Genomic DNA, 12,101 nt, shown 5'->3' on the forward strand with positions numbered 1-12,101 from the left:
CATCTCTTCTCCAATGTTTCTGATTCATTGTGGTGACACTTCACTGGCCCTGGGTCCCAATGCATCCATTAGGTCAGGACGAGTCTTCAGGAGTTTTATATTTATTCCACAAGTAGTTGGTGTATGCCTACCCATCAAGAATTATGGGCAGTGTACTGCAGGGCAGGAATACAATACAGAAATGACTTCAACAGAGTCCCTTATAGTATAGATGAGGAAACTGAGAAATGTAAAGATTTCGACCAATTTCCCATGGATCTCCTACTTGATCTAACCAGAATAAGAAAGGGGAAAATAGATGGTAGACAGATCCCAGATGAGAGGAAGTAAAAGCCTGATTTGACTGGTCTTGGACTATCTCTTGCCCTGTTTTCTAGAGATTTGCCTTAAAGGGGTTTACAAAGGAATTATGAACAACTGGCTTCTCTCTCCCATTCTTTCTTTACCAGGCAGGGGAGACTGAAGCCTCCTCCCCACATTGAAAATGCAACCATTTCTTCCAGATAGTCTCAGCTGTCTTAGTCTAGCTCAAGCCAACACTGCCCCCTTCTGTCCCTTTCTCTGTTTCCTTTCTTCCTGGTGGCAGTAGAATGGGCTTTTCTCTGAATTCTAAGCCTCAGGTGGGAAAAACCCAAGGCCTTCTGGCAGTTTTGTTTGTGTCCCGAAAGGGGACAAAGGCCAGCATCTCTGCAGGGTTCTTTCTGCCCAGGGGAATCCAAGCCACCCTAAAACTACAATCTCAGATAATTAGCAAATAACAAAACACAAAAACTCAGAAATATATTTACACAAGATGAAGCCTCTGATAGATCTAGTCCACATGGGTTCTGGAACTAGACAAAGGGAAAATACCTCTGGTGGTTTATTTAAGGGGATACATCAAAGGCAGGGATGAAGTTTCAAGGGCTTAGTCTTGCTTCATGATGTCCTGCAGTCAGCAGGTTGATTGACATTTTGGCAGGTAACATCCATCTCAGGTGCTATGTGGGCCCAGCAGAGTGGGAAAGAAATTTACATTATCCCTGGGCAACTGACCAGAGTAAATGTCCACTGGCCATTCACAGATGTCTCTATCCATGAGGCTACCATGCCCTGTGACCCACATATAACCCACAAACAGCTGGTGACAGTTATGAGCTACTAAATTACCTAGATCTAGCCACTTTAAGAAAAGAAATCTTTGGAGAAAGAAAGAGGGAGGGAGGGACAAAGTGAGAAAGAGAGGAAGGAAGAAAGGAAGGAAAGGAGGAAGGACAGACCTTTGGATGAGGTTAAGTCCAGTTACCAGGCTGGTTGGTAGGTCTGCTCTGGGGTTGGGGCTAAAACTTCTTGGACAGTCTCTGGTCCTCTATTTTGTGGCAGGATTCTGGCATTTCTGATATTCTGCTATAAAATGCTCTACCAGACTATAGGGTGGAATATTAGCCAACAAAAGCTTACAGTTAAATCCAATGTGAAACATTATGGGAATCAGTGTCTGATGGAGGACTCAAAACAGAGGTACTATAAGACAAACTCTTTTCACTTTTATTCTCCAAACCTGATTTCCAGGTTGGGTTCACTGTGATCACACCCTATTGGGCCTCCTTCTAAGGCCAAGGTAGTGCTCCCTTGTGCAAATCATAGAAACTGTTGCTTCCACTTCCTGTGAATAGATTCATCCCTTGGTCACTAGCCAGGGGACCATTCTAAGGTCAAAACAGATAAAGCCGACACAAATGAGAGAGACTTCATAGTCTGTCTCCATGGTTGCCCCCAGGATTCCACTTTGAATCTCATTGCCTGTCTTGCACCACTTCAACCTGAGCTATGTCAACCAGCTAGAAGCAGATACATGGCCAAGGAAGTAGGCAGGACTATAGTCATTATTCTTAGGATATGTTTTTATGGTGTAGGAATCACTTAAAATCCATTGTTTCCTTTAATTCTTACAGGAACTATTTTTTTTGAAGGGAAATCATTTTTCACCTCCTGGATGAGAAGGTAAATCAATGAACACACAAGTGATTTTTCCAGGGCTATAGGGGGAGATGGCAGAACCAGGGTTTGGATCCAGCTTCCTTTTAGTCCAGCTTCTTTCCTCTTTCCCTGGCATCACTTTCATTCTGTTCCAAACATCTGAGCAGGCACCAGCAGCTCCAAAGCACCTGCAGTTATTTTTTTTTCCCGTCTTTCCTTTTCCTTCTCCAACAGCATCATCCCCTAGGGATAGCGCAGATGTGGTGGCTGACAGGGGAGACAGTGAGGCCCATTCTGAACTTCAAGCTCAACTTCTCATTGTCTGGGGGCTTGAAGGTAAATTTTTGTAAAAGGGAAGTGAAAAAAATAAATAGCTCGGTCTTAGCCAACTGTTCTCCAAGGCATCCGCGTTTTCCTGAAAGACAAACACAGAAGAGGAGTTATCTTCTCAGCTGACATGGTTCCAAACAGGGGCTACTTGCCTCTCCCTCCTGAGCAGACCTGGGCTTTATGCCCAGCACCTTTTTAAAGTCTGACCACGCTCTGGGTTCACCAAAGAACAGAATGCAGAGTCTAGGACCACATTTGCTTTGGGTAGAGGAGGGCAGTGTCAGGCAGTTCTGGGGTGAAGGTGAAGTGAAACTGACTTCCTCTGAAATGAAGGGCAACATCCTGATAACTTGCTTTTATGCAGGATTTGAAACAGATTGCCTTTTGAAATTAAAGCTACAAATTCCTTTAGTTTCTGAATTTCCTCAGAATGAGAATAAAAACTACTGAGGAAACACTTCCAAGGAGCTGAGACTGGTAGGTTCTCTGAATCACTAAATCTGTGTTTGTATTTTTACTTATAAACGTCTCTCTAATGAAAGCTTTCCTCACGCCTGAGTACCCAAAAGACGGAGAAATGAAACCAGAAAAAAACAAAAAACAGCCAAAATTACCAGGTTCCTTAAACCTGAAAAAAATCTGTTCTCCTTATCATTCTGCCTCTTGAATTTTTTTCTGTGAATAAGGATGCATGTTAAAGCCATTCCCCAGGGTAACACAGAATATGGGTAACTGTACCCAGGTTCATGTAGTTGCCACTCACTCAAGGGTGAGCTGTTGACACAAGGAAAAAGATTTGGAAAGAAAGCAAGCCAGTCAAGAAGATGGAGGCCATGCCAACAAGACCATCTCAACCCAGCCTAGGTGTAAGCAACTTTAATCCCCAGGGGAGGGGGAAAGAAAGACAGCCAAGGAAAGGGAAGGACTGACAACTGGGGACTTAGGTTCCACTCTGGTGGCCTGTAAGAGTTGGTGATTGGTGATCCTGATGTCTGTAATTTCAATAATATCTTAGTTACTCTTATCTTGTTGTCTTTAGCCTTGAAAGGGGAAGAGACAGATTAGGTAAAGTTGGGACTAATCAACTTTGCAACACTGATTCCAGACACACACTCCTTACCATATGACTCAACAGTAAATCTGACTCAATGGTTAAGGTAGCAAAGGAGGCAGATGCAATGTGAAGGCAGAGATGCCAAGTTTTTCTAACCCAAATTCCGTCACCCATCAGAGTTCAACATCAAGCATTGCATTTGCCCTGTGTACTTAGAGTCCTTAAGTCTGGAAAAACTCCTCAGTCTTTACATAAGTGTCATGGCCTTGGCATTTTAAAGATTATAGACCCATTTTGGAAATGTCTCTCATGTTTCCTCATGAACAGATTCAGGTTGTGAAGTTCCGCAGGTTTGGTAGGAGTATCAATGAAGTGGTGCTGTCTTCTCATTCCATCCTATCAGGTGGTACATGATTTTGATTCCTGTCATTATTTCTAATAGCTTGATTAAGGTGGTATCTAATAAATCACCTCCTGTTAAATTATTTTTTATGTTGCTAAAAATACTTAGGGATTCCATGAATAAACCAGTCCTCATTAACTTTTCATTCATTACTTTGCATTGTCATTTCTTGGCCAAATTATTTATCACAGGTGGCTGCCACATAATGACTTTAAAATTCTCTCATTCCTTCTACACTTACCAGCATTCAAATGCTTGTTATCCTCCCCATTTATTTATCCAATCATTTATTTATATCAGTATGGATTCATGTGTTCCTCTTTTTATTCAAAGGGTTATAATCTGTTGCTCATTGTTAACTCATGTTGATGCTCAGAATATTCCTGATTTGGCCATATGATGCCCATGCAAGTTGACATTTCCTGACTTTTTAGGACAACATCATGTTCCAAGTTGATATAATACTTACCCTTCCCCAGCCCTGGAATGAGCCATTCTTCTAGGTGTTCTGGTTGCTTTTACTGGATAATGATATGCAGAAATCAAGAATCAAGGTCTGGGCATTAGACATGCTTGTTGCTTTCTGGTTGTTATTGTTCTAGGTCATCTCAGTGGACAGTGCAGGGGAATATATATGTGTATATAACATGAGTATTTACTGAATTATGTGTATACACACCCATACTTATGTCCATATCCATGTCTGTATCTATTTACCTACTGAATATCTGAGTTCATTTAGGCAGCCTCCAATTCCAGTCTAATACGTGCTCTAGGCTTCTCCTGCTCACTTCTCTGAGTTAACATCCTCTTCAACACACTTAGGCTGCAATGCCCCAAACCAGTTGTTACCACCTCTTTCTTATGTGCACTTTTAATAGCTTACTTTATTCCTAATACATATTAACCCAAAAGGGGAAAGAATACATACACACACAAATAAAAATTCAAAAAAGAAAATAAAGGGTGTGTGTAATACCATAAATCAAACCCTACCTTTGTTAACCTTTTTGATATTTCTTCTCTATCCTAGAGGCAATTCCACTGGGAGCCATAATGGGAATAATTCACTGTTGTTAATCCTATAAGCTGATTTTTACTACTTGGATTTTTCCTTTGTAATTAAATTTTCTTGGAAATCTGTTAAGGCATGTATGCCTCTATTTTGTCCTCACTTACAGGACAAATACAGGTTATTGAGGAAATAAAATTAGATCACATGTGCAGAAGTGCTTAGTAAATGTAAATGGCCCCCAATTATATCATTATTATATTATTTTGTGCCTGTTTCCCTCCAGCCTGTGTCTAATTCATCTCTCTTCCCCTCATTTTTATCTTATTACCTATCAGAAATAGTATGATTTGATACCAAAACAGTTGTATTATAAATTGCCAAGATTCTCCTAGAAGAATCCATGTATCTTGACAAAATTGGGCAAATAAAGTGGAAAATCAGGGTTAAAGAACTGACCACTGAGTGACTAAACGATCCATTCTCACAAAGCTAAACCTATCTCACTTGCAAAACATATGAAACATTTGTCTCCTGTGTCAAAGGGCAGGACAAAGGTCCCAGGTGGATAACAGGTATGAATTTGTTTTAAAAGGATGAAATCTAGGACTGTTTTCATAGCTTAGGTCTGTGTGATGGGTAATTTTGGTGATCAACCTGACTAGACTGAGAAACCTAAAAAGCTGGTGAAGCACAATTCTGGGTTGTATGTGAAATGTTTCCAGAGATATTTGGCACAGGGCTCAGTAAAATGAGAGGAGCAGACCTGCTTTGAATGTAGGTGGCACAGTCCCATGGCTGGGGGCCCAGAAGAAATAGATAGAGGAAGATGGGGAAAATTGCCTGAATTTGCCAGCTCAATTCTTCTTGAGCAGCTGGGAATTTTGCTGATACCATCACCTGCCGACACCAGACACCAGCTTCTACAGTCTTTGAAAGTCGACTCACACCAGAGACTCTCCAGAGGGCTTCTGGGCCTTCAGTCTCCTACAGGGGTTGGGTCATTGGTCCCTCCCATTGTGAGATTTTCGGCTTCTTGGACTGATTAGTTACTGATTTCCCCAGTTCTCCACCTTGCAAATGACTACTGTGAGACTATCCTCTGACCATGTAAGCCCATCTAATAAATCTTCTTTCCTAACTGATTCTGTTTCTCTAGAGAGCCTTAATACAGATTTGGGTACCAGAAGGAGCTCTAAAGACACAGAACTGTAATGATGAATTTCTTCAATTGGTTTTATGGTATCTGGAAGTGGCTCTCTAATTTGTCTAAACCTAAAGTATCTAAAGACTCTCCTGAAGAAGGTACTGATAGTCTATGGTCTAAATTGTTTCATAAGACAAAAAGGAAACACATTCAATGTGCCTGACAGCGAGTCCAGCAATTCTATACATGATACTTATAAACATTTTTAAGAAAACCAAGGAATATAATGATGTTGGCTGGTTGTCCCTAGCATCACTGGACATAATAGTAAAGGAAAACAATGTGTTCAGAGATTCAATTTCCCAGTGCCAAATTTACATAAGTAACCTGAACTCTTCCAAGTATGCCCTGAAGGAGAATCTTTTCTCTGGCAGACATAAGGCTGAAGTTGCCAAAACCCAACCCCTCATCATGCAATTGGCTGGATTATAGTACAAATTTAAGCCTTAACCTGGACGGGTGTCTGCAGTTAAAATGAAAGCGCTACATAGGAAATAATGGCATACTAAAAATTGGAGTGGGGACCTGTGGGCAGACTCTGATGAGGATGGGGACATTGAACTCCTAAGTTATGATAAGTTTATTTTGTGAGAGGAAGTGGCCTCCCCACCCTCAGTGGCAGCAGCACCCCCAACTCTTCCCCTGTGCTCCTGGCCTTTCTACCTTTGCCTGAAGGGACTAATCCTGCCCAAGGAAACAGCAGTGACCATTCCTGCCACAGTTACTAAGTGGACAATGCTGCTACTCCTCAGGACCCACCCCCTCAACCACCATTTTTGCCTCTAGACTGGTAATCAGACTTCAGTATCAACAGACACCTAGAGGCAAAGGGACACTGGGTGACTCCTGGGGAGGTGCACTACAGTGCAAAGGAACTTCTCAAATTTTCTAATTCATACAAGCAGAGGTCTAGAGCACATGTGTGAAAATGGATTTTAATGATGTGGGCTAATGGTGGAAGGAACATAAAGTTGGTTCAGGCTAAATTTATTGATATGAACCCATTAAGCAGAGCTTCTGCCCTTGATTTATTTGCAGAGTTTAAAAGGGGTGCTAATGGAGCTGGGGATGTGGCTCAAGTGGTAGCGCGTTCGCCTAGCATGCGTGAAGCACTGGGTTCGATTCTCAGCACCACGTAAAAAAAAAATAAAGATGTTGTGTCCACCTAAAACTAAAAAAATAAATATTTTAAAAGGGGGGGTGCTAACAGCATATTTGGTTGGTTGGCTGAAATATGGATCAAAAGATGCCTCATTGTGAATGAGCTGGAAATGTCTAAATTGACTTGGTTTAATGTTGATGCAGGGATTCAGAGGCTCAGAGAGACTGGGATGCTGCAGTGGAGTTGCATTGTAAGACCTTCTCCTCCACATTGGTTGGGAGGGGTCTAGAAGATGTGGCCTGCACCAGTACTTTAAGAATCAAACTTGGGAGTAGAGCACTAGCAATCTTCAGGAGCTCCACATTGCTTTTCTACATATGCCAGGCATTACAGTGAGAGCCATGGTCACTCAACTGAGAAACTTAAATGCAATGGGAATATTTATCCTGGTCTAGGAAGCTAGGAATCTAGGAAGCATGCAATTTGTTTTGTTGTTGTTTTTGTTTTTTACTTTTCCTCAGTGGCTCAGAGCTAAGAGTTTGTATGAGTCTCAGAAAAGGCATTGGACTTGGACTATCTAGCAATGCAAGAACAGTTAATATTTGAGAGACTCTTAGAGATGAACTGAATGTACTTTGCATTGTGAGATGGACATGAGCTTTTGGAGGCCAGGGACAGAATGTTAAGTGTAGATTTTAAATGTCCCCTGAAGGCCATGTGCTAAAGGCTTGTCTGTCAGCCTCTGGTGCCATTGGGCGATGGTAGAAACTTTAGAAGGTGTATCTACTGGGAGGTCATTGGAGGTGTGTGTCCTTGAAGGTACTATTGAGACCCTGAGTCCCTTCCTCTCTTGGTTCCCCAGCCACCATAAGGTGAGCAAGTGTTTTCTGCCAACTCACTTCCTCTATGGTGTTCAGCTCATTGCAAGCTTAAATTCCTTCAGAGTGAGGAAAGAAAACTGTATGTCTAAGATGAAAATCTGGTAGAAAAACCAGACAGATGAGTTTTCACCATTATGACTCACTGGATATTTCTAGGTTTCTAGCTCCTGTTAAATTCAACTGATCCTCATTCTGCCACATCTTCTGTGGGAATCCCCAGGCAAATTGCCTGTACTCTCTGAATTTCAGTCTTCTATCAAAAAGAGAGATGCTGAGAACAAAACACCTCCATTTCTCCCCTGCCTCAGTTCTACATTATTTACAGCATGACTTCATAGCTCATCTAATCAAAGTTCTAGCAATTCTTCGTTCTCTTTAACTGAGGCTGGCCTTGTGACTGGCATCAGCCATTAGAAAGTAGAGGGAGTCAAGGCTTGACAGTTTCCAGCCTGGACCTTAATGGGCCACAATGTGCTTCTATTCTCTCTGGGGACTAATCACCACCATGTGAAAAAACCAGGCTAGCTTGCTAGAGAATGAGAGAAAAGAACACTGTTGTCCCAGCTGAAATCAGTCTTCAGATACTTGACCTGCCAAACATATAAGACAGCCCAGTCAAGAACAGGAAAGCCACATACCTTATCTGTAGACCTGTGAGCAATAACACAAGCTTATAAAGCCCCAGGAGTTTTAGATTGTTTGTTTTGCAGCAAAATACTAGCTGATACATGTGGTATAAACGCAATGACCCTTAAAATGGAAAAGTAAGTTACATTCTAGTTGTACTGGAGAGAGCACTAAATTGAAAGTATAAAAACTTGAGTCTTAGGCCCTAGCCTACCAATTTGGGGGCCATATGATCTCGGAAAGAAACAACTCTATCAGTTTTAGTTTGCTTATATTAAGAAATAAGATACCAGTCCATTTCCTGTGTAAGTATTAATAACTAGTTTGCTGTAAGAATTGCTTGATATAATACAGTTGCAAATGAAGCCTGTGATTAAGAGGGTGTAATATAATTCTCGGTAGCAAAGCACCAGAGAGTCACTGTGTGCTGCTCTTTTTATCCTTTTGCTAACACAGAAGGAAGACTGTTTTAAAACAGAAGAAGACATGAAACAACTACGAGTTAGAGACTTTTGCAATATGAAGAGAAGGAATCTATCTGGGTATCAGAAGGCCAAGAGAATCCATCTTCCTCTTAAAGCCATCTCTATTATGATTCCTCTCATCACAGTTGCAGTAAACAGCATGTGAAGCAAATGTGTAATGCTAAATGTTCAGATTTCTAGCATTGCAACATTTTATGCATCCAAGATGCCAGAAGCAAGAAATGTCACAGTAATTGAAACATACACTTGAAACTTTGTGCTGTAATGCAAAATTTGAAACTACAGCAGACAGGAAGACTGGCAGACATTCCTACATCTTATACCACCTCTTCACATGAGAGGTGACTTGTCCAATGTGAGCAAAGGTGAGGGTAGAACGAGATGAGCAAAGACAAAGAAGTTCTAATCAGATCAACCCAGACACACCTAGGGCAGTGCCACATAGTGGGAAAGCAAAGGAACTGGAAACTCAGGGCCATGAAAGAAAGAGAGTTCTTCCCTTTCTAAGCTTTTACTGTTATCAGTAGTCAAAACATACTGTTTCATAAAGTCAATGCATATTTTAAGTGAATGATAAGCAATTATCATGTATTCTACAGTGTGTTTTCTCTATAGCATTTAGTTATTTTCAGAAGATGTTGTTAGGAGGAACAAAAGTTTTAGCTTTTGATAAATCTGATTGATATTTTGCCTTAGCTCTGCAACATGAGTTTCATGACTTCATTACCACATGTGTTTGGGTCTCAGTTTCATAACCCTGCAATGGTGATAAATTTGAACTTTCTAAGGTTGCAGTATGACATATGCTCTCTGAGGGCAGCTTTTTTGTCTTCTGTTTCATTCATCATTATGAAATGGACTGAATATCTGACACAATTGATTCTTGGTCAATATTTATGAAACAAAGGAATTGAGAAATTATTTGAAATAATTTATGTAACATATCAAACTCATTATCTGGACTAAGACATTTTATTATCGATTTTACAAGGCTATAAGTTTGAAATATTCTTTTGGAACTGGCTGGCTAGAAAACACAGGAGTGGGGGAGGAGAGAAAAAGAGATAGAGGGAGGGATTCATTGCTTCATTGTATCCACTTTTTCCAGCTGCATATCATACACATGTACTAACTATATTTTAAAAAGGAAACTAAATTTGCAAAAGGCAAAAGGACCTTTTCAGGAAGAGCTTACAGAGCAAGCCCAACCTAGCCAAGCTGGGAGCATTTAGAGTAACTGTCTGCTACCCAGGACAGTGAATCAAGAGCTTCCCTCCTTTGCTGCCGCCCCATCAGTACCAGATCTATTTATTAGGGAGAGGAAAACACTTAAAAAGAAATTGTGACAATTAAAAACTTTATAAAGAAGGAAGATATCCAACTTTGTGACCAAGAGGCAAGGTCTGAGTCTCTGTCCTCAGCATTCTGGAAAACAGAACTAAGAGAGGCTGAAATCTCCACCAGCAGCCAGGAGGGCTTGGGAAGTAAAGATGGTCTGAGGCCAGGCCTGGACCAGAGGATGTTGAACTTCAAACAATAGTGAGATGGAGTCACCCTAGGCAGGACCCTCTGGAGGCTTCCCAACTAGAGCAAAGGATTGCAGACAGGAGAGGAGGGAAGGGCTGAGGGAGGAACTCTGCCCTCCCCGACTCCTGTTCATCCAAACTCACCCATTGAGAAAGGCAGGAAGCATTCCTTTTTCTTAAACTGTCCATTCTCCAGAAAATGCTCAGGGTTGAATGTGTCAGGGGTGGCCCACTCATTGGGATCCTTGTGCAAAGCAGTCAAATTGGTCAGGATCATGGTCCCCTAGAGAAGGCAGTGAAGAGTCAGGCAGGACTTGACCTACACCACACATCTAGGCAAAGATAGGTGGTGCTCAGAGCCCCATGCTGGGGTCTGACCACATTCTGAGCTTCCCCACTCTCCCAACCCACCACCTGCTGAGCTCAACCTTCTAGGACCCTTCTCTTTGAGTGGGACAACTTAGAAGGATGAATTGGAATTGTATTCTGAGAATTTTACCCGGGATTTTGGCTACTCTTGACTGCATAATAAAGCCTCTCTGGAGGAAAAAAGTCAGTGTAGGACTGGGGAAGGGACCTGTAAGCATCCATGAGAGAATTATGTGACAGCAGGTTGGTCCACACAGTAATTAAATCAACCCAGCTAGTCAGTAAAGTGATAAGGAGGGCAGCTCTACAAAGTGGGGGAAATACATCTTTCACCTCTGCTTCTGCATTCTCTTCCCTCCAGTGTGTCGAAGGCTGTGCCCAGTCCCAAAAGCTATTTGAGTAGCAGAAGCAGATATCCAGGGAAAAGAATCCCTGTCCATCAAGATATATGACAAAAAACCCTGGAGTCACTAGAGTGAGCCTTTCTCTCACTACCTCATCCAACCCATCAGTCATGCTTGACACTTCTTTCAATGCCCCCTGATCCCCTCACCTCCATTAGGGAATGTCCACCACCACCTTAGTTCAAGCTTCCACCTTGCTCATCCAGATTTTGCTTTCACACCCTGAAAGCAGAGTGTGCTTTGAATAGGGCTTAAATCTATGACAGCCCCCACCCACTCAGACCTCAAACTTGGTATTCAATGGCTTCCCACACACCTAGTCACAGATCCATTGCCTAATCTCTCAGGGCTTCTCCTATTCTTCTTGAGCTCCCACTACAGTGACCTGTAACACAGGTCAAGTTTCCATTCATTTCAATGACTTTTTAAATACTGCTCACCTTGCCAGGAAATGTTCTCTTCCCCCACTTTGCCATCAACCACTCCCAGCAATCCTTTAATCCTCAGCTCCAGCATTACTTCCTTCAGAGGCAAGCCTCCCCAGATCCTTCCAGCACCTGTTCCTCACTCCCCCTGGGAGATACTGGAAGCATCTTTAGAGCAGCAGTGAGTATTTTCCTTGGGACAGTTAGTATGGTTGGTATATTTTGTAAGCATGACTATTTTGCTCAGGGTTCTTTTTCTAGATCTAAGTACTTCAGATACTTAATGAATATTTGCCGAATAACTGTTACTTTGAGTA

At 41.8% G+C, this 12,101-nt stretch overlaps 1 protein-coding gene across 1 annotated transcript in view; it reads right to left on the minus strand.

Moving 5' to 3' along the window:
• Window positions 1–210: 210 nt before the first annotated feature.
• Window positions 211–12,101, minus strand: part of LOC113195620 (cytochrome P450 2J2) — a 33,287-nt gene continuing 21,396 nt past the window's right edge. Inside the window, exons 8-9 of the mRNA XM_077803716.1 lie at window positions 10,731–10,869; window positions 211–2,374 (exon numbers count right to left, since the gene is read on the minus strand). Of these exons, the coding sequence (XP_077659842.1) occupies window positions 2,196–2,374; window positions 10,731–10,869 (318 nt within the window). The 3' untranslated portion in view covers window positions 211–2,195. The remainder of the gene's footprint in view (window positions 2,375–10,730; window positions 10,870–12,101) is intronic.

Source organism: Urocitellus parryii, chromosome 11 (assembly GCF_045843805.1).
Source record: "Urocitellus parryii isolate mUroPar1 chromosome 11, mUroPar1.hap1, whole genome shotgun sequence".
NCBI classification, from domain to species: Eukaryota; Metazoa; Chordata; class Mammalia; order Rodentia; family Sciuridae; genus Urocitellus; species Urocitellus parryii.